This window comes from Tachyglossus aculeatus, unplaced genomic scaffold, assembly GCF_015852505.1.
Source record: "Tachyglossus aculeatus isolate mTacAcu1 unplaced genomic scaffold, mTacAcu1.pri scaffold_174_arrow_ctg1, whole genome shotgun sequence".
Classification (NCBI taxonomy): Eukaryota; Metazoa; Chordata; class Mammalia; order Monotremata; family Tachyglossidae; genus Tachyglossus; species Tachyglossus aculeatus.
Window position 1 is genome coordinate 89195 of NW_024044895.1, and position 23194 is coordinate 112388.

At 49.4% G+C, this 23194-nt stretch overlaps 2 protein-coding genes across 2 annotated transcripts; both read left to right on the top strand.

Moving 5' to 3' along the window:
- Positions 1-4858: 4858 nt before the first annotated feature.
- Positions 4859-13645, top strand: LOC119923319 (olfactory receptor 6C75-like). Its single transcript, XM_038742756.1, has 7 exons — positions 4859-4903; positions 5190-5233; positions 6164-6437; positions 6566-6941; positions 7312-7441; positions 12968-13057; positions 13516-13645. The coding sequence occupies exons 1-7, from the start codon at positions 4859-4861 to the stop codon at positions 13643-13645; spliced, it is 1089 nt and encodes a 362-aa protein (XP_038598684.1).
- Positions 13646-15861: 2216 nt separating this feature from the next.
- LOC119923318 (olfactory receptor 6C75-like) lies at positions 15862-16800 on the top strand. The gene has a single exon (XM_038742755.1). It carries the CDS (start codon positions 15862-15864, stop codon positions 16798-16800), a length of 939 nt encoding a protein of 312 aa, XP_038598683.1.
- The last annotated feature ends 6394 nt before the right edge of the window (positions 16801-23194 follow it).

The window sequence follows — 23194 nt, forward strand, 5'->3', positions numbered from 1 at the left end:
GAACATCTCCATCTGAATGTCTGACCGCGATCTAAAGCTCAACATGTCCAAGACTGAACTCCTTATTTTCCCTCCCAAACCATGCCCTCTCCCTGACATTCCCATCACTGTTAAAGGCACTACCATCCTTCCCGTCTCATAAGCCCGCAACCTTGGTGTCATCCTCGACTCCGCTCTCTCGTTCACCCCTCACATCCAATCCGTCACCAACACCTGCCGGTCTCACCTCCGCAACATCGCCAAGATCCGCCCTTTACTCTCCATCCAAACCGCTACCCTGGTCGTTCGATCTCTCATCCTGTCCCGACTGGATTACTGCATCAGCCTCCTCTCCGATCTCCCATCCTCCTGTCTCTCCCCACTTCAATCCATAGTTCACGCCGCTGCCCAGATCGTCTTTGTGCAGAAACGCTCTGGGCATGTTACTCCCCTCCTCAAAAATCTCCAGTGGCTACCAATCAACCTATGCATCAGTCAAAGACTCCTCACTCTCTCCTTCAAGGCTCTCCATCACCTCGCCCTCTCCTACCTCACCTTCCTTCTCTCCTTCTACAGCCCAGCCCGCACCCTCCACTCCTCTGCCGCTAATCTCCTCACCGTGCCTCGTTCTCGCCTGCCCCGCCGTCGACCCCCGGCCCACGTCCTCCCCTGGCCCGGAATGCCCATCCCTCCGCACATCCGCCAAGCTATCTCTCTTCCTTCCTTAAAAGCCCTACTGAGAGCTCACCTCCTCCAGGAGGCCTTCCCAAACTGAGCCCCCTCCTTCCTCTCCCCCTCCTTCTTCTCCCCCTCCTCCCCCTCCCCATCCCCCCGCCTTACCTCCTTCCCCTCCGCACAGCACCTGTATATATATATATATATATTTGTACATATTTATTACAATATTTATTTATTTGACTTGTACATATTTATTCTACTGGTTTTATTTTGTTAATATGTTTTGTCTTGTTATCTGTCTTCCCCTTCTAGACAGTGAGCCCGCTGCTGGGTAGGAACCGTCTATATAGGTTGCCAACTTGTACTTCCCAAGCGCTTAGTACAGTGCTCTGCATACAGTAAGCGCTCAATAAGTACGATTGAATTAATGAATGAAAAGGAAGCATTCAATAAATGTCATTGACTGAGTGTTTGATTGATTGATAATTGTAGCAGCAAAAAAATGTAATAATAGCAAAGCAGCAGTAGTGGTAGCAGAAGTAATAACACTAATAGAAGTAGTCATAGTAGATATAGTAGTAATAGGAGCAGTATACGTAATAACAGAAGTAATAGAATGAATAAATGAATGAATATTAATTAATTATTATTATAGTATTTGTTAAGTGCTTACCCTATGCCAGACATAATTCTAAGCGCTGGGGTAGATACAAGATAGTTGGTTTGGACACAGTTCCTGTCCCACACGGGGCTCACAGTCTTATTCCTCATTTTACAGATGAAGGAACCGAGGCACAGAGAAGTGAAATGACTTGTCCAAGGTCACACAGCAGGCACGTGGTTGAGCGGAAAATCTCCCTGAGCACTCAGTAACTTGTTCTGATCACTCCATTGTTAAATATATTTTATTTCTATTTCGCCCATTAGAGTAGAACCTCCTCGTGGGCTGAGAATTTGTCACATGTGTCTTACCAACCAATTTCTACTCACATGAAATGAGAGATCCTCTCGGCTTGTGGACTGTCATCCTGCAATCTTCCCGATACCAATCTAATCTCTTCTCCCAAGCATCCTACCCAGATTGTGGCCTTTCCTCCTCCCAAGCAAACCTTCCAAACGGACCTCGCTGGCTATCCTGCAATATTCCATATCCTACTCCCTTCCCGCTCCAAGAAGCACTCTGTCCTCTTCCCTTAGCCAGAACACATCAGAACCTTGCTTCAAAGCCAAATGTTACTTCCTTCAGGAAGCCTTCCTTGATTGATAGCTCCCTTTCCTAGTTGGGATGTCCCATTAGCCATTTTCACTACCTTGTGCATTTCTTTTTTAGTCGTGTACCTGTAGATTTGGTGAGTGTGACTGTGACTCGTATTTGAATGACTTGCCCGAGGTGAACAAAAGACCAGTGACAGAACCGGGACAAAAACCTAGATAATCGACTGTCCTTTCCACCTATGGCAGACAAGATAACTCCTTCTCCTCCAAACTATTTTCCAATCCCCACCTCCACCATGATGGATCCCAGAAAACGGTAAAATGGGGTTAAGTAACCTCCAGATCCCGTGGAATGTAATCTATCTCGTTTCTTCTGGCATTTGATAAGGACTTACTATGTGTGAAGTAGTCAGTCAGTCAGTTAATCATAGTTATGGAGCACTTACTGTGCGCAGAGCACTGTACTAAGCGCTTGAGGGAGTACAATACAACAATAAACAGACACATTCCCTGCCCAATATGAGCTTACAGTCTGAAGGGGGAGAGAGTCATTAACAAATGAAAAAGCAATGTTCTAAGCCCTGGGGCCGATACAAGTTTATCAGGTCCCTGTGCCACACGGAGCTTCCAGTCTAAATTGGAGGGAAGAAGTTAATCTTGATCAGTGCCAAGTGATAATCTCACATGAAGTTAGCAGAACAGTGCTGCCTTCTTCGTTTCTGTAACAGGAAAGAGTAACTGCTCTGCGAAGAGAATGGTGATATCATTCACAGGAAAAGTGAACTCAACTTCGAAAAAAACAAATGTCATTACTGAACATATATTTAATATCTCCTTCCTGGGTTCAAACGTGAGGGCTGTTGGAAGTGATCATAGATGATCCTATGTAATGAACGATCCTGGGCAGCGATGAATCTCTCTTTCTCCAGTCACCCAGAGGCCATGGAAAAATCAGTAGGGAGTGAGGAAGGGAAAGAAAAGAATGTATGGCTCATGTCATTACTCTCGTACTACATCCCAGCCCACACACTTTGTTCCTCTAATGCCAAAGTACTCACTGTACTTTGATCTAGCCTTATCTAGCCGCTGAACTCTCGTCCACGTCCTGCCTCTGGCCTGGAACGCCATACGCTTTCATAATCGAAAGAAAATTACTTTTCCCACCTTAAAAGCCTTATTGAAGGCATATTTCCTTCAAGGGGATTTCCCTGACTAAACCCTCATTTCCTCTTTTCCCCCGTCCCTTCTGAGTTACCCTGACTTGCTCTTATTATACACCACGCCCCACCAAGCACCACAGCACATCACATATGTATATAACTGGAATTCATTTATATTAATGTCCATCTACCTCTCTAGACTGTAAGCTCGTTGTGGGCCAGGAATGTGTCTCTTATATTGTTGTGCTGTACTCTCCCAACCCCTTAGTACAGTGTTCTGCTCGCAGTGTTCTGCTCGCTGCTCCCGGAAGGATCCTCTCCTCAGAGCGCCAGAGAGGCCCGCCATAGACACCCGGGACTCCGTTCCCGAGAGGCCCGCTCGCCATCACACCGCGTGGCCCCCGCTGCTCCCGGAAGGCTCCTCTCCTCCGAGCGCCGCCAGAGACGCCCCCTGCTTCCACCCCCACCCACTTAGGCGACCTTCCTTACAGTGCCCCCAATCCCCCTTCCCGGTCCGGTCCTGACTGACTCCCTCCCCCCCTCGACCCCGGGAAAAAAGCCCTTGTTATCACCAAGTTACATTAACGACAAACTCATTCGCACCTACTCAGCCTTCCTGTCCCGCCATCGACCCCCTGACCACGTCCTCCCCCGGGCCTGGAATGCCCTCCCTCTGCCCATCCGCCAAGCTAGCTCTCTTCCTCCCTTAGAGGCCCTACTGAGAGCTCATCACCTTCAGGAGGCCTTCCCAGACTGAGCCCCTTCCTTCCTCTCCCCCTCGTCCCCCTCTCCATCCCCCGCATCTTACCTCTTTCCCTTCCCCACAGCACCTGCATATATGTATATATGTTTGTACATATTTATTACTCTATTTATTTATTTATTTTACTTGTACCTATCTATTCTATTTATTTTATTTTGTTAGTATGTTTGGTTTTGTTCTCTATCTCCTCCTTCTAGACTGTGAGCCCACTGTTGGGTAGGGACTGTCTCTATATGTTGCCAGCTTGTACTTCCCAAGCGCTTAGTACAGTGCTCTGCACAAAGTAAGCGCTCAATAAATATGATTGATTGATTGATTGCAGTAAGTGCTCAATTAAAACGATTTTTCGATAGAGGTGGACATCTGTGTAACCTGACTCTCAAGCCATATATCTCAGCACCTTGGACAATTCCCACGTCCCCTGCTTCTAGATCCAGCACTGGATTGTGTGGAATCAGAGGGACAGAAATATCCAATGATATTCTAGATAGCGAGATGAGGATGTTCTCGTGATACTCTAGATTGTATCGTAGAAAGGAAGTGCTAACTGTAGTCCAAAATTCTGACCCAAATCAGACCGTCCCTAAGGAGCTTTCTACCACTCTTAACATTGGAGCAAATGGAAGGAGAGGGAAAGGAGGGAAAACATGCATCTTTTTCTAGAAACTTTTCTGGGGCTAATTTGGGCTCTCGTAAGCGCGCCCCTCCCCACCCCCTCCCCCAGGATAAACCCAGTGTCTCTGCCCTTCCTAGGGGAACAAACTAGCCAGGGTTCTCCAGGCTGAGTCCCAGCAGCCATCGCCTCGCCTCTATGCTCTGAATACCTGTTTCTGCTCTCCGTTCTGTTTCCCAAGGGCACCAGTCTCTGTAGTCTGCCATCGTGGTTAACGGCGAAGATTCATTAGTGCTGCCCGCGGCTTCGCCCAGCGCTCGGTTGTGGCTCCTCGCCCCCTTTTCCTCAGAGCCCATCGCGAACAGAGCGGATAAAGCCAGCCTGACTCTCGGCCTTCAGAGTCTCTCACCTCCCTGCTCAGTGAGTAGGACTCCTTCATCTGGACAAACCATGATCCACCCTGATGATCCCGACAGCGTTGATATGGCCCCAAAGGTAAAAGCCGGCAGGGCCCTGGTTGAGTTCTGGGGAAAACCGGCGGGGTGTTCCTCTGGGATTCCCCACGACCCTCTATCACCATCACGCTGAGATTTTGGTTGGGTGAGGTAGAGGCTGCTTCCGTATGTTCAAGAGGTGGAACTAGACTGAAACACAAAATTCTCTTCTGTCTCTGCATGCCGAGTCAAAGTCCCGAGAAAGACATAGGAAAGAGTGGGAAAATTGTATGGTCATTTCTTGACACAAGAAAGATTTTCCCTTTCCTCCACCTGCCGTTCTGCAGGTAATAGATCCGAACGTTCTGTCGGTGCACTCATCAGCCAAACAGTAAATTAATTAATCAATAGTGCTAATTTAGAACCCACTCTTAAATAGTCAATCAATCAAGCCATAGAATTGACTAAGCACCTACCTGATTGGTGCAGAGCACGATTCAGAGCTCGTGGGAGAGTAAAGCAAAGTTAGGAGAGTCCGGACCCCGGAGTCAGAAGGACATAGTTCCAATCACGGCCCGGCCACTTTTTTGTTGTGTGACCTTGGGCAAGTCATGTACTCAGGTACAGCATCTGTAGAATGGGGATTAAGACTATGAGCTCAACTGGGACATGGACTGTATCCAACCTGATTACCTTGTATCTACCCAGCGCTTATCACAGTGCCTGTGTCATGGTAAGTGTTTAAGAAATACCATAAAATGTCCCTGTCCTCACGGAGTTAACAGTCTAGCGGGGGAGATTGTAGGGGAGATGGATTAATTCAGAGAAAAGTGTTGGTAAAGGAGAGATTGAAATTAAGGACAATAAGATAAGAAAAGAGGCTGATGGGGTAGATAGTTCAAAGACACTGCCGCATACTCTTCTTTGGACACTTCACTCATTCAATCGTATTTATTGAGCGCTTACTGTGTGCAGAACACTGTACTAAACGTTTAGAAATTGGGCCACAAATAGAGACAATCCCTACCCAACAACGAGCTCACAGTCTAGAACGGGGGAGACACAGCACTTGTACATTGCAGCTAGTGCTGGTGAATGACAGTAACCCTATGGAGGGCAGGGAGTATGTCTGTTATTGTTATATTGTTCTCTCCCAAGCGCTTAGTACAGTGTTCTGCACACAATGAGCCCTCAAAAATACGATTGAATGAATGAAAGAAGGGAGAGAGCAGGGGTTCACTGCTCCTGGTCTCTCCACCTGGGTCACAGGCTGCTTCTGTGCCAGCCCTCACTTCCCCTCTCCCTTCTGCTGCATCAACAGGTCCAGTCAACGAGAACAAGCAACCACGGAAAACGGCACCGGGGTGACAGAGTTCATCCTCGTGGAGTTCACCGATGACCCCCACCTGCAGGCTCCTCTCCTCTCTATCCTCTTCCTCACCTATTCATTAAGCGTCACCGGGAATCTGACCATCGTCACCCTCACCTTGCGTGACTCCTGCCACTGCACCCCCATGTACTTCCTCCTGCGCAGTTTCTCCTTGCTGGAGGTCGCCTTCACATCTGCCAGCATTCCTAGATTCCTGGTCACCAACGTCACCGGAGACAGAACCATTTTCTTTTCCAACTGCTTCACTCAGCTGTTCTCCATCATCTTTCTGGGGATGAAGGAGTTCTTCCTCCTGGCCGCATGTCCAACGACAGCTACGTCGACCTCTGCCAGCCCCTGCCCTACACGACAGTCATCAGCCGGGGCTTCCGAGCTCTCCTGGGCCTCTGCTACTGTCTGACTGGTTTCCGGGTCGTTTTTCCGCCAGTCATTGTTCTCTTCCATCATGATTTCTGCCCCTCCAATATCATCAGCCACTTCATCTGTGATTCTTCTCCCATGCTACAGCTCTCCTGCTCGGATACCCGGTTCGTGGAGTTTATGGCTTTCCTCCTGGCCTTGAGGACGCTCCTGGTCACCCTGGCTCTGGTGACCGCGTCCTATATAGCCATGATCTGCGCCATCCTGAGACTGCCCTCAGCTCAGCAGAGAAGAAAGGCCTTTTCCACCTGCTTCTCACACATGGTCGTGGTCTCCATGACGCTTGGCAGTTGGCATTTGGCATCTTCATATACATCAAACTGTCCGCCAAGGACAGGGTGGAAATGACCAAGGGGGTGGCGGTGCTCAACATTTCCGTTGCCCTCATGCTGAACCCCTTCATCTACACTCTGCGGAACGAGCAGGTCAAGCAGGGCTTCAGGGCCCTGGTGCACCCAGTGGCGTTTTCCTCCAGGAAGTGAGGGCTCATCTGCGATAAAATACCACGGGAAAATCTGCAGGAGTCGCAAAGGGTCGACCACAGAGATTCAGTGTCTGTACATTAGCCTCATCTGCTGCCCGACAAACAGGACCTAGCCGTTCTCTAGCCATCTGTGCGCCCCCACACCTGCACTCCTGTAAATCCCTCCCTTGGCCAGGTTCCCCCTGGAACCCCAACCCATCTGTCCTCATCCATTTAGAAGGGAATTTTGCTTTTTCCCTCCACATGATAGAGATGTTCCGAGGTTTGCTCTGCAGGGCGATGCCGAAGCTGTTCGACTATCACAGGTGCAGCGTGTGTGTGTATGTGTGTGTGTGTGTGTGTGTGTGTGTGTGTTTCTAAGTCTCCTTCCGTGTCCGAGCTAAGTGAATGCTTGCACCTTGATCTTTGAAGTCACTTGATGTCACTGGTCATCGGCGGAGGGGAACCCAAAGGCTCACCACCTCTCGCTACTATCCTATTGCTCTTACACTTCTACCCTCTTGCTCTCCCCATCTCATTCCCACTTCCTCTTATTTTAGCACGTATGCATGGGTAAACATTAGATTTAATTATAGTGATATATTTTTATTTGGTCAGGCATTTGAGCAGTCATTAGAAAACCAGTGTAGCCTAGTCGATAGGGCAGAAGCCTGAGAGTCAGAAGGACCTGGGTTTAATCCCGGCTCTGCCACTTGTATGCTGTGTGACCTTGGGCAAGTCACTTCTCATCTCTGTATCTCAGTTACCTCATCTGCAAAATGGAGATTAAAACTGTGAGCCCCATGTGGGACAGGGACTGTGTCCGACATAATTAATTTGTATGTACCCCAGCGCTTACTACAGTGTCTGGCACATAGTAAGCACTTACCAAAAAACCATAAAAAACAGCATTCCAATCTGCCTTATTCGTTCTGCTTCCTTCCTGATCATTATTCTTACTTTGACTCCCACTCTGGAAATCATTTCTCTCTGTCTCTCCTATTTGATTGGAAATGCCTGGAAAGCAGGAACTCGGTGTCTTTCTTTAGTTGTGCTCTCCCAAGCACTTAATACAGTGCCTAGAATTCAGTCAGTAGGCAGTCACTAGATTCCATTTGATTGATTGGTGAATTCCTTAGCCCTCGGTATGCCCTCAATAAATGCAAAAAAATTGATTGAAGGATTGCTTTGCACTCAGTATGTGCTCAATAAATGCCATCTGATTGATGGATGGATTGTTCTGCACTCTCTAGGCTCTCAATGAATACCATGAGATCTTTGAGTAGTCGGTGCCTAATAATTACCATTGAATGGTTTATTTGCCAGTTGAGTAAATAATTGCTAGACCTGACATCCTATTTGGTATGGACGGGAGCATCTCGATATGACATTGGAGGTTCTACAAGGGAGCTAATTTTCAGGGAGAGGTGCAGGGAGCAATGAGCCCAGATAAACTCAGCCCAATATTTCACCACCTTTGGACCTAGAAGAAGGGTGAAGAGAGATCCCCATTGTTGCATCTTGCTTACTCTCCTCTTAGTTACCTGGACTAGGGATTAATCGTTTAGAATGGCTGTGGCTGTGCCCCATCCCTCCGGATATGTCTCCAGTCCGAGTACTAAACGTTCAGTTAGAGCCACCAAAGCATCTACCATTCGGTAGTGTCTCCCGACTCATCCCTGGAGATACTTTCATTAGTTTCACAATTGGTCCCCATGTGCCCACTGGGAACCAAGGAGAATGAAAACCCCTCTTCCTCCTGCAGAAGGTAGAGAAGTCCATCTCCTGTCTCAGGGGTATAAATGGTCTCCCCTACTGTTAGCCTGCTCCATCCACCCTCTGCCCAGAAGTGAAGAAAGGCCTTTTCCATCTTCTCCCATAATTGTAGTGGTCTCCATCACATACAACAGCTGCATATTTATGTCCATAAAACTTTCCACCCAGGAAAGGGTGGACCTGACCAAAGGGGCAGGGATGTTCAATTCAACCACTTCATCTACATCCTGCAAAACAGTAGGTTCCCAGGGTTGCGTTTTCCTCTGGAAAGTGTGATGAGGTGGGGCGAGAAGGAGAAGTCAAGCAACACGGGGGCCACAGTATTCCAGTCAATCAACTGATGGCATTTATTGAGCACTTACTGTGTGCTTACTGAGTTAAGCGCTTGGGAGAGTACAGTACATCGAGATGGTAAACACGTTCCCGGCCTACAAGGAATTTACAATCCTGAGGGGGAGACAGACATTAATAGTAATAATTGTATTTGATAAGAACTTACTATGTTCCAAGCACTATTCTAAACGATGTGTTCTAAGCGCTGGGTAAATAACAAGGTAATCAGTTTGTCCCCCATGGGGCACACAGTCTTAATATCTATTTTACAGATGAGGTAACTGAGGCACAGAGAGGTTAAGCTGCTTGCCAAAGGTCGCATAGCGACAAGTGGCAAAGTCTGGATTAGAACCCACGTCTTCTGACGCCCAAGGCCGTGCTCTTTCCACTAAGCTACGCTGCTTCTCTAATATAATAACATTAATATAAAGAAATAAATTACTGATATGTACCTTAGTGCAGTGATGCTGAGGGGGTGTGATGATTACATGCTTAAAGGGTGCAGATCCAAGAGGATAGGCCACACCGAGGGTTCTGCAATAAAACATCAGACATTTTAAGCTTTTATTGGAATCACCTCAATCCTGCTGTTTGAATAATTTGATCAAACACTGGCTAGAAAAACTAGAATACCAAGGCTCCAAACTCCATCCTCATTTGTAATCTGTAAAATGGGGACAAAATAACCATTTCCTAGAGTTCTACCTGATCAACCAGTCTGACCTGCCTGCATCTACACCATTAGCTTTCCAGTCTCTCTTCCTCGGTGACGTGGGAGCTCCTTGTTGGCAACAAACATGTCTCGACCAATCAATCAACCAATAGTTTGATTGAGCACTAACTGGATGCTAAATGCTGTATTGAGCTCTTGGGAGAGTACAACAGAATTGGTAGAGACAATTCCTACCCTCAGGAAGTTTGTAACCTAGCAGGAAAGGCAGACACTACAATTGATTACAGGTAGGAAGAGGTAATAGAGAATAAAGATGTGAGTATGTTTAAACAGATTCTTAGGTGACTTGGGAATAATAAAGTGACAGTTGGTTAAATGAGAAATCAGGGGAGAAATTAATTGGATGTAGCACGTCCACTGAAGTTTCCAAGTGGTTAATACAGTACATTGCACCGTGAACTGAATGAAGGAGATGTGTCGAGGATAACACCAAAGTTATGGGCTTGTGAGACAGGGAGGATGTTAATCGAACATATATATGTAATCCAACAAATATACATGAGTAGTCAGTAGGGAATAAATAAATCCATATGTGCTGGAATTGGCTGAAGGAATGATATGGCTCTAGGGAGTGAGAAATTAATTGGAGAAAGCTTGTTGGAGGAGATGAGATTTTAGGAGGGTGGTCAACGTGGGAAGAGCTGTGGTTTGTCTGACATGGGAAAGGAGGGAGTACCGGAGTACCAGGTCTCTCCTTTGCTCAAATCCTTCCGACTGTCGACCATTCCTGTCCACATCAAGCAGAAACTCCTGACCATGAATTTCAAGGCTATCGCTCAATATTCCTGCTCTTCTGCTTATGCATTCTCTTCTCCCACCACACCCGTTTTCACTCTTCGCGCCTTCCAAATTAACCTAATATCCGTGCCTCATTCTCAACTCTCTCATCGCTGACCCCGGCGCCATGCCCTTCCTCCTACCTTGAATAACCTCCCATTTCATACCTGACAGACCATTATTCACTTTAAAGCCCTTCTGAAATCCCTCTTCCTGCAGGAGTCCTTCCCCACTTATTTTTCTTTTACCGAGGTCTCATCTTCCTAATTACCACCTCAGCCCTTCTTCAATCCAAATTATCCATAACACATCTGATCATATCAATTTAGTCTCTCTCAGGTACCCTCTCAGCATTTTAAGATGAGCCATCTCTAGCGTATATGACTTTTTTTAAACTCATCTTCAGCACTTGCATATTCATCTTTTCATTCAATTATTTAAACTGACCACTCTAGTGGTAAATTATTATTGTGTTCGTTATTATCATCATTGTTGTTGTATTTGCTAATCGTTTACTGGATGCCAGACACTGTGCTAGGTACTGAAGTACGTACAAAACCATCAGGTCAGACGCAGTCTCTGTTCCACACTAAGATCACAGTCTAAATTGGAGGTAGAATAGGTATCAAATCCCCATTGAATAGCTAAGGAAAGTGAGGCAGAGATTCGTTGTGACATGCCCAAGGTTACACAGAAGACAAGTAGCAGAGCAGGGATCAGAACCTGGTTCCTGTAACTTCCAGGCCTGTGCTCTTTCCACTGGCCGACAATGATTCTTCTTCTCATACCTTCCTTCCTCGTTAGATTGAAATATTCTTGAGGACAGGGGACATGTATATTTACTGTATTGTATTCTCTCAAGAATTTAGCACCTTTCAATAACCACCAGGTAAATACCACTGACCGGTTGGTTGTATAAGAAATAGTACTGCTCACTGCTCCCAGGAGGCCCTCATGGCTAATACTACTGCAGTATGTGATCGTCTATTTAAGCCCTTACTTTCCCATAAACATATCTTCCTATTTTATTCGTAATTCATTTTGTTTCTCTCTCCCTCTTAGATTGTAAACTCCTTGAGGAGAGACCATGTCTTCTGCCTCTGTTTTTTATTTTTATTTTCTCAGCGTTTAGCACAGAGGTCTGGACACCGTATGTGCTGTTGATGGATTGGGATTATGTGTTTTCCTCCTAGAAGGGCTTGGGAAAGGACTAGTGGCTGTGAATCCCCGAGGGCAGTCGCTGGGGAGGACCAGTGTTGATGGAGTCAGAGAGCGGGGCCCAGACAGAAGGTCCTGATGTAGGGTGGGGCAGCACCGGGCTGATGGATGAACCTCTCCCCTCCCCAAGGCTAAAGATGGAGTCGCTGCCCCTTCCTAGAGAAAAACTCAGCCAAGGTCTCCAGACTGGGTCCCTGCAGTCCCTGTATCATCTCTAACTGCTGAGCCCCCGAATCTGCCCTCGGAGGCCCTCCCGGCCCCGTTCTCCACGGGCCCCAGTCTCCGCTGGACACCACCGAGAATAACGGTGTAGACTCATTAGTGCTCCTGAGCGCTGCTCCCCGCGGCCCTGCTGTAACTCCGGGACCCGGTCCCGGGAGCTGATCACAAACAGAGCGGATAAAAACCTGGCTGGCTCTTGCCATGACAGCCTTCAGAGTCACCCATCTCCCCGCACGGAGAACCGGGTCTGTTGCCGTGGCTGTTGGAATCCGGGCCACGAGTAGCTTTGAAACTTCTCTTCAGGCCACCGTCCCCTGTTGCTGTTGTCTTATTTATGATTGCCTTTATGGTTCCATCGCCATCCTTCTGCTTAATAATGATTAGATAGGAAAGTTTCCAGGGACCGGGTTTAATTCTTCCTTGGGTTATTTTCCCAGTGCTTAGTGCAGTGCTAGGCGCTATTGCTCCTCTTTGCTCCGGTGCTGGAGGAGGGAGGGGACCTCGTCTCTGTGATCTCTAAGAGTCTTTCCCACTCCCAGAGGGTCAGGAGCGTGGTAAGGTCATCTGGGATGAGCCCTGTCACTCTGGGTTCTGAATCGGATCTGGTCTCGGAAGCGCCGTGGGGACAAAGAGCGGGGAGCTGACCTTCAGCTGGCCTGGGGCAGACCCCTCAATAGAAGGTCTATTTAACGTCGAGCCACAGGGACGGAGCCGGGGGTCAGAGGGAGAAGGCCTGGATGTGGCGAGGTGGGAAAGTGCTCCCTGGTCCCTCCTCTCCTGTCCTTTGGTGCAGTATACCAGCAGGCCTGCTTCAAGGGGGAAAGAGTGAGGCCTCCCGAGTTCACCTTCTGAGGGTGGCCATCACGAACCTGTTCAGGGGAAAGTGAGTCTGTGCCTTCTCTCATCTCCGTTCTTCCTGATTTCATTCTCTTCATCTCCAAAGCATATATGGAGCTCGTTTGAGCTGACTCGTGTGACTTCGTCGGCTCTGGAACCCTCAAAGGCATTTTTCTTGTTATTAGGGGCGACACTGGACATGAATTATGAATATTATTTATGATTATCATTACTATCATTGTTGTTGTGCTAGTTGTAGTTGTTGGTGTTGTTGTTATGGCACTTACTGAGCACTTGGGTAGATGAATGGCATTCACAGCAGATACATTCCCTGTCCCACAATGGACTCAAATCTCATCCGCACTTTACAGAGGAGAAAACAGAGGCCCAGAGAGGCGAAGGTATTTCTCTAAGGTCACAAAGCAGGCAAAGGACAGATCTAGAATGGGAAGCCAGTCCTATGTTCTGACCCCTAAATTACCCAGCCTCTTTTATGTCTTTCAGTCCAGCAAAGGAGGCCACTGGTCTGGGTAAGCCACGTGAACGTAAGCCACTGGCATCTCCCCGAACGGGCGTTAGGGGTGGCTTCTGGGTAGACCTTACCCCCACCCTGGAGAACCGGGCCCCCTGTTAGAGGAGTTGCCCAGTCAGGTCAGCCTTCAGTTCTCGTCTGTGATGGACTGTCTTCACTCTTCAGAAGGAGGCAGAACAGTCTAATGAAAAGAGCACGGAATTGGGAGTCCCGCCTGGCTTCTAGTCCCAACTCTCCCTCTGGTATATTGGCTAACCCTGGGTAAAAACTTCACCACTCTGAGCCTCAGCTTCCTCCTCTATAAATGAGGATAAGATAGACTTCAAGTCCCCCTGAGGGATATAAATTGGGTCTGATGTGACCATCCGGAATCTAACTCAGCACGTCAGGTGGTGCTTAGCACACAGGGCACGCTTTGGTACTGCTGTAATTGATTCATCCATTACCCAAGATAATTCATGGATTGGGTATAACCACCGCCCGATGGGAAAGAACACCAGAGAAGTGAAGAAGAAGATGTTGTATAACCAGGAGTAGGAGGAGGAAGGAGAAGAGGGATGGGGGGATAAGGAATACAGAAGAAGGGAGGAAGAGGAAGAAGGTGAAGGGGAAGAGAAGAACGAGAAGTAAAAGGAGAAGAAAGAAGAGTAAGAGCTGTAGAAGGAGAAAGAAAGGGGTAGAAGAGGTAAAGAAAAAAGTCGTAATGAGATTAGGAAGAAACAGTCGGTCGATCGTATTTATTAAGCACTTACTGTGTGTGGATCACCGTACTAAGCATTTGGGAAAGTACAATATAACAATATGAGACACATTTCCTGCCCACAACGAGCTTACAGTCTAGAGGAGGAAACAGACAATATAAATGAATAAAATTACAGATTCGTACATATATGCTGTGGGACTGGGAGGGAAAATGAATAAAGGGAGTACGCCGGCAATGCAGAAGGGAGTGGAAGAAGGGGAAAGGAGGGCCTCTTAGAGGAGATATACCTTCAATAATGCTTTAAAAGTGGGGAGAATAATCGCTTGTCAGATATGAAGAGGGAGGGCATTCTAGGTCAGAGACAAGACATGGGCGAGAGATTGACGATGAGAAGGTACAGTGAGAAGGACAGCATTAGAGAAGCAAAGGGTGCGGGCTTGGTTGTAGAAGGAAAGTAATGAGGGGAGATAGGAGAGGGCAAGATGATTGAGTGTTTTAAAGCTGACGGTAAGGAGATTCTGTTTGATGTAGCGGTGGATGGGCAACCACTGATAGTTCTTTAGGAGTGGGGAAACACGGACTGGACGTTTTTGTAGAAAAATGATCCGGGTGGAAGAGTGAAGTGTGGACCGGAGTGGGAAGAGGAAGCAGGGAGGTCATCAAGGAGGCTGATACAGTAGTCAAGACGGGATAGAATAAGTGCTTGGACTAATGTGGCAGCAGTTTGGATGGAGAGGAAAGGGCGGATTTTATCGATGTTGTGAAGGTCGAACTGAAAGGATTTAGTAATGTGTTGAATGTGTGGATTGAGTGAAAGACAGGAGTCAAGGCTAACGCCAAGGTTACAGGCTAATGAAACAGGAAGGATGGTGGTGCTGTCTACAGTGATGTGAAAGTCAGGCGAAGAACAGAGTTTGGGTGGGAAGATAAGGAGTTCTGTTTTATATATGTCAGGTTTGAGGTGATGGTAGAACATCCAAGAAGAGATGTCTTTAAGGCAGGAGAAAATACAAGACTGCACAGAGAGAGAGAGAGAGAGAGAGAGAGAGAGAGACATGGGCTGAAGATGTAGATTTGTGAGGAGAAGGAGGAGTCAGAGAAAGGTGAGACTGGAGGGAGTTAAAGGCAGGTAGTGGACCGCATTTCTTGCCCTGTTTCCAAGAGGCCCCTCTAGACTGCATGGATCAGGGCAACTGGATATGATTATCTCAACCAGGCAGTAGCAGACAGAAGAGAAGAAGCAGGTAGTCGAAGGAGCAAGGAATAAAGAAAGAGGTGGGATCCAGAGAGATCCTCGCTGGCAGAGGAACCGTGAACTTTCAGGGAAGGCTGGCCTCACCCGTATCGTGGGCAAAAGGACCGGCACCTAGGAAAGGTAGATGGATCTCCTGGATCAGAATCCAGGGGATTTCCCCATGCCCTTTCTGGCCAACGTATACATAGTTTGGTTGTGCAGCAGCCGGAGCCTGAACCACTGACCGTCCAGGGGTGGGGGAATCGCTTGTTGTTTGGTCCATGGGCTCTTCTCCCCGTCTTAGGCTGTTCCTGTACCTGTCCTCTGCTCCCCCATCTCTCCCTTTGCTCCTACAGGTTCGGCTGACGCCACCAATCAACCATGGGAAATGGCACGAGGGTGACCGAATTCATCCTCCTGGGGCTCACAGATGACCCCCACCTGCAGGCTCTGATCTTCCTCCTCCTCTTCCTCACCTACGCATTAAGCATCACCGGCAACCTGACCATCGTCACCCTCACCCTCCTGGACTCCCGCCTGCGCACCCCCATGTACTTCTTCCTGCGCAGCTTCTCCTTTCTGGAGATCGCTTTCACATCCGCCTGCATTCCCAGTTTCCTGGTCACCATCGTCACCGGAGACAGAACCATTTCGTTTTCCAACTGCTTCACTCAGCTGTTCTTCTTCATCTTTCTCGGAGGGTCGGAATTCTTCCTCCTGGCCGCCGTGTCCTACGACCGCTACGTCGCCATCTACCGGCCGCTGCACTACACGACCGTCATGAGCAGGGGTGTCTGCACCCTTCTGGTCCTCTGCTCCTTTCTCTTCAGTTATCTGATCGTGTTCCCACCGGTTGTGATGGTCACCCGGCTAGACTTTTGCGACTCCAACATCCTCAACCACTTCATCTGTGATTCTTTCCCAATGATGGGGATCTCGTGCACAGACACACGCTACCTGGAGCTTATGGCTTTCCTCCTGGCCTTGGGAACGCTCCTGGTCACCCTGGCACTAATGACCGCGTCGTACACTGCCATCGTCCACACCATCCTGAGACTGCCGTCAGCTCAGCAGAGAAGAAAGGCCTTTTCCACCAGCTCCTCACACATGGTCGTGGTCTCCATCATGTATGGCAGTTGTATCTTCCTGTATGTCAAACTGTCCACCAAGGACAGGGTGGGACTGACCAAGGGGGTGGCGGTGCTCAACACTTCCGTTGCCCCCATGCTGAATCCCTTCATCTACACGCTGCGGAACGAGCAGGTCAAGCATGCTTTCAGGGCCCTGGTGCGCTGGGTTGGGTTTTCCTCCAGGAAGTGAGGGCTCATCTGCCATAAAATACGACAGGAAAATCTGCAGGAGTCGCAAAAGGTCGACCACAGAGATTCGGTGCCTGTACATTAGCCTGGTGCTTCATCTGCTGGCCGACAAACAGGAATTGGCCGTTCTCCAGCCCTCTGTACGCCCCCGCACCCGCCTTCCCAGAAATCCCTGCCATCGCCAGTTCTCCCTGTTACCCTAGACCTTCTGAACTCGACCATTCAGAGAGGAATGTTGCCCTTTCCCTCCGTGTTATAGAGACGTTCCGAGGTCTGCTCTTCAAGTCGGTCCCGAAGCCGATGGAGTACCACAGGTGCAATGTGATGTGTTTTTTTCTCCTTTCCCTGACTCTATGTCCTTTCTCCTGTCTCGAATTCCCTCACATTTTATACCTGCCAGACCACAATTCTCTGTCTTGAAAGCCCTTCGGAAATCCCTCTTCCTACAGGAGTTCTTCCCCATTTAGATTTTTTTACTTAGGTTTTACCCTCCTAACTACCACCTCAGCACGTATTCAATTCCAACAACCCATAGCACGTCTGTTCCTATCAATTTAATCTCTCCCAGTTAATCTCCCTCCAACTTAAATTCAGCCAGCTGTAACACAGAAGACTTTATTTAAACCCATCTCGAGCACTTGTACACTAATCTTTATTCAACTGTGCATTCGATTATTTAATTTGGCCATTCTAGTGGTAAATTATTATTATTGTTATTGTTGTATTTGTTCATTGCTTACTGGGTGCCAAGCACTGTACTGAGCACTAGGGTAAGTACAAGACCATCAAGTCAGATACAGACCCTGTTCCACACTAAGCTCATAGTCTATACTGAGGTAGAAGAGGTATTGAATATCCATTGAACAGCTAAGGAAAGAGCGCCGCCATAGACGCCCGGGACTCCGTTACCGAGAAGCCCGCCCGCCCGCCCGCCATCACACCGCGTGGCCCCCGCTGCTCCCGGAAGTATTCTCTCCTCAGAGCGCCGACATAGACGCCCGGGACTCCGTTCCCGAGAGGACCGCCCGCTCGCCCGCCATCACAACGCGCGGCCTTGCTGCTTTCGGAAGGATCCTCTCCTCAGAGCGCCGCCATAGACGCCCGGGACTCCGTTCTCGAGAGGCCCGCCCGCCCGCCCCCCATCACACCGCGCGGCCTTGCTGCTCCCGGAGGGATCCTCTCCTCAGAGCGCCGCCATAGACGCCCGGGACTCCGTTCCCGAAATGCCCGCCCGCCCGCCCGCCATCACACCACGTGGCCCCCGCTGCTCCCGGAAGGCTCCCCTCCTCAGAGCTCCCCCATAGGCGCCCCATGCTTCCACCTCCCCCCACTTAAGCGACCTTCTTTACAGTGCCCCACACCACCCCCCTATTCCGGTCCGGTCCTGACTGACTCTCCCCTCCGCCCCCCATCCTGGGAAAAAGGCCCTTGTTAGCACCATGTTACATTACCGACAACCTCATTCGCACCTACTCAGCTCTCCCATGCTAGTTGGCTGTTCGCTCCTCTCCCCAGGTATCTCTGCTCCCTGACCCTCCTTAACAGGCCCACCCTACTCCGGCACATAATAGTTTGTATCTGCTCTATGTAACATCATTATATGCCAATTTTATTATTGCCATAGCATATTGATTGTTTAACTACACCCTGTGATGCCATCGCCTACTTATATCATTGCTACTGTTTTATTGCTTCTGCATCTCAATTGTTAACCTCCCGCTGTACTGTAACTCGCCCTGCTGACCTCACCATGAACTTTCAATTCCCTTGCTCCCAAATGCCATTCCCATTCCTCACCTTCCCCTTCCCATCTCCCACCCAGCTTTTTCCATCCCTCTCACCCACCAAGACCACTCCCCCTCACCCCCTACCAAGGATCCCTCTGTACCAGCGCCAGTCCTCCACTCCTCCCTCCCGGCCCCTCCCTCCTCTTCTCCCCGCCCCCACCCCATCCCAGTTCTCCTTTCCCATCGCCACCCCTCTTCTCACTCTCCCCGCCCAGGCCCCCGCCAACTCATCCCAATCCAAACCCTCCCCACCCCTCGCACCCTTCCCCCTCCCTCCCCTCCCTCGACAGCTGCTGCCAAGTGTGGCCTCTGGAACTCCCGCTCCGTTTTAAGTAAGATCCCTTTCATCCTGGACCTATTCCTTTCCAGCCCTCTACTCCTCCTCGCCCTAACTGAAACATGGCTGTCTCCAGACGACACGGTCTCTTCTGCCGCTCTCTCCAGTGGAGGCCTCTTCTTCTCCCATTCCCCCAGACTCACCGGAAAAGGAGGAGGTGTCGGTTTCCTTCTCGCCCCCTAATGTCGCTTTCGCACTATCCCTCCTCCCCTTCCCTTTCCTTCCCTTACTTTGAAGCCCACATTATTCGCCTCTACCACCCCCTCCAGATTCTTGTAGCCATCATCTACCGCCCTCCCGGCCCCACCTCCAACTTCTTTAACGACTTTGACCCCTTCCTCACCTTCCTTCTCTCCTTCTCCATGCCCACTCTGATCCTCGGAGACTTCAACATCCACACGGATATGCCTGATGACTCCTCTGCCGCCCGCCTTCTATCTCTCCTCGACGCTGCCAACCTCTTGCTCCACCCCACCTCACCCACTCACCAACTTGGTCATACCCTCGACCTCATCATCTCCTATCGCTGCAATGTGTCCACCCTCACCAACTCTGAAGTCCCTCTCTCTGATCATTATCTTCTCACCTGCCTTTTCACTCACACTCCTTTCCCCTGTAAATCCATATTACTCCCTCACAGAGATCTCCGCTCTCTTGACCCCATCCGTCTTTCGGAGCGCCTCGCACCCCACCTCGCCGCCCTCTCCTCTCTACCCGGTCTTGATGATCAGATTACTGCTCTCAACTCTACCCTTTCTACTCAGCTAGACTCACTCGCTCCCCTTTCCCTTCGCCGCTCTCGTACCACTAACCCACAGCCCTGGATCACTGCCACTGTCTGCCTCCTTCGCTCTTATGCTCGAGCTGCCGAACGCTGCTGGCGAAAGTCTAAACACCATGCCAACCTCGTTCACTTCAAGTTTATCCTTTCCTGCCTTAACTCAGCCCTCTCCTCTGCCAGACAAAACTATTTCTCCTCCCTTATTGACACCCATGCCCATCACCCCCGCCAGCTCTTCCGTACATTCAACTCCCTTCTCAGGATCCCGGTTCCTTCCCCTCCTCCTTCACTCACCCCAAAAGATCTGGCCTCCTACTTCATTAACAAAATTAAATCCATCAGGTCCGACCTCCCCAAAGTCACTTCCCCACTTCTCCAACCCCCCGGCTCTTAACACTCTCTGCTACTCTCCCATCCTTCCCAGCAGTATCCTCAGAGGAGCTCTCCTCCCTCCTCTCAAGTGCTACTCCGGCCACCTGTGCTTCTGACCCCATTCCCTCTCATCTCATGAAATCCTTCGCTCCATCCCTTCTCCCCTCCTTAACTTCCATCTTCAACCGCTCACTCTCCACTGGTTCCTTCCCCTCTGCCTTCAAACATGCCCATGTATCTCCCATCCTAAAAAAACCCTCTCTTGACCCCACCTCACCTCCTAGTTATCGCCCCATATCCTTCCTAGTATTCCTTTCCAAACTCCTTGAAGGAGTTGTCTACACGCGCTGCCCAGAATTCCTCAACAACAACTCTCTCCTCGACCCCCTCCAGTCTGGCTTCCGTCCCCTACATTCCACAGAAACAGCCCTCTCAAAGGTCACCAATGACCTCCTGCTTGCAAACCCCAACGGCCCATACTCTGTCCTAATCCTCCTCGACCTCTCAGATGCCTTCGACACTGTGGACCACCCCCTTCTTCTCAACATGGTATCCGATCTTGGCTTCACAGACTCCGTCCTCTCCTGGTTCTCCTCTTATCTCTCCGGTCGTTCATTCTCAGTCTCTTTTGCCGGCTCCTTCTCCCCCTCCCATCCCCTTACTGTGGGGGTTCCCCAAGGTTCAGTGCTTGGTCCCCTTCTGTTCTCGATCAACACTCACTCCCTTGGTGACCTCATTCTCTCCCACGGCTTCAACTATCATCTCTACGCTGATGACACCCAGATCTACATCTCTGCCCCTGCTCTCTCCCCCTCTCTCCAGGCTCGCATCTCCTCCTGCCTTCAGGACATCTCCATCTGGATGTCTGCCCGCCACCTAAAACTCAACATGTCCAAGACTGAACTCCTTGTCTTCCCTCCCAAACCCTGCCCTCTCCCTGACTTTCCCATCTCTACTGACAGCAGTACCATCCTTCCTGTCTCACAAGCCCGCAACCTTGGTGTCATCCTCGACTCCGCTCTCTCATTCACCCCTCACATCCAAGCCGTCACCAAAACCTGCCAGTCTCAACTCCGCAACATTGCCAAGATCCGCCCTTTCCTCTCCATCCATACCGCTACCCTTCTCATTCAAGCTCTCATCCTATCCCGTCTGGACTACTGCATCAACCTTCTCTCTGATCTCCCATCCTCGTGTCTCTCCCCACTTCAATCCATACTTCATGCTGCTGCCCGGATTGCTTTTGTCCAGAAACGCTCTGGACATGTTACTCCCCTCCTCAAAAATCTCCAGTGGCTACCAATCAATCTGCGCATCAGGCAGAAACTCCTCAGCCTCGGCTTCAAGGCTCTCCATCACCTCGCCCCCTCCTACCTCACCTCCCGTCTCTCCTTCTACAGCCCACCCCGCACCCTTCGCTCCTCTGCTGCTAATCTCCTCACCGTACCTCGTTCTCGCCTGTCCCGCCATCGACCCCCGGCCCACGTCATCCCCCGGGCCTGGAATGTCCTCCCTCTGCCCATCCGCCAAGCTAGCTCTGTTCCTCCCTCCAAGGCCCTACTGAGAGCTCACCTCCTCCAAGAGGCCTTCCAGACTGAGCCCCTTCCTTCCTCTCCCCCTCGTCCCCCTCTCCATCCCCCCATCTTACCTCCTTCCCTTCCCCAAAGCACCTGTATATATGTATATATGTTCGTACATATTTATTACTCTATTTATTTATTTATTTATTTTACTTGTACATATCTATTCTATCTATTTTATTTTGTTAGTATGTTTGGTTTTGTTCTTTGTCTCCCCCTTTTAGACTGTGAGCCCACTATTGGGTAGGGACTGTCTCTATACGTTGTCAACTTGTACTTCCCAAGCGCTTAGTACAGTGCTCTGCACACAGTAAGCGCTCAATAAATACGACTGATGGTGATGATGATGAAAGTGAGGCAGAGAGAAGTGACACAAAGTTACACATCAGGCAAGTGTCAGAGCAGGGATTAGAACCTGGGTCCCGGGACTTCCAGGCCTGTGTTGTTTCCACTAGGACACCCTACTTCTCATTTTTCTCGTATCTTCCTTCCTCATTAGACTGCAATATTCTTGAGAAGAGGGGACGTGTTTCTTTATTCTACTGTAGTATCTCAATAATTAAACACTTCTCAATAAGCACTCAGTAAATACCACTGATTGGCTGATTGATTGGGTAAGGAATAATACAGTTGACTTTACTCTGGAGAAGCTCATTACTACTACTACTACTACTACTACTACTACTACTACTACTACTTCTAGTACTACTAGTACTACTACTACTACTACCACAGTATGAGATCATTTATTTAAGCCCTTACTTTCCCATAAATCTACCTTCCTATTTTATCCGTAATTCACTTTGGGTCTGTTTCTTGGTTAGATTGTAAACACCTGGTCTCCTATGTCTATTGTGGGTTTTTTTGTTTATTTGGGTTTTTTTTCCTTTTGTCATCCTTTAGTACGGAGGTATGCACACAGTTAATGCTACTGATAGATTGGGATTGTGTGTTTTCCTGCTGGGAATGTTGTGGGAAAGAACTGGTGGCTGTGAATCCCCGAGGGCGGTTCCTGAGTTGGTCTAGTGCTGATATTAACAGCTGGAGTCCTGGAGGCAAATTCATTCATTCATTCATTCATTCACATTCGTATATATTGAGCGCTTACTGTGTGGAGAGCACTGTACTAAGCTCTTGGCAAGCACAATTCAGCAACTAATGGTTGAAGCCAGAAAGCCAGGCCCAGCCAGAAGGTCCTGTTTTAAGGTGGGGCAGAACCGGGCTGGCGGAAGATCCTCTCCCCTCCCCCAGGCCAAGACCGGTGTAACTGTTCCTCCCGAAGGAATAACTGAGTCACGGTCTCCAGGCTGCGTCCCTGCAGTCCCTACTTCATCTCTGGGCGCTGAGCCCCCGGCCCTGTCCTCCGAGGTCCCCCTGGCCCCATTCTCCACGGGCCCCGGTCCCCACTGGCTTCCACCGCGGGTAACGGTGTAAGCTCATTACTGCTCCTGACTCCTGGCACTGGAGCGCGTCGCGAACAGAACGGATAAAACCAGCCTGGCTCCAGGCACGTTGGTCTTGAGTGTCACCCGCCTCCT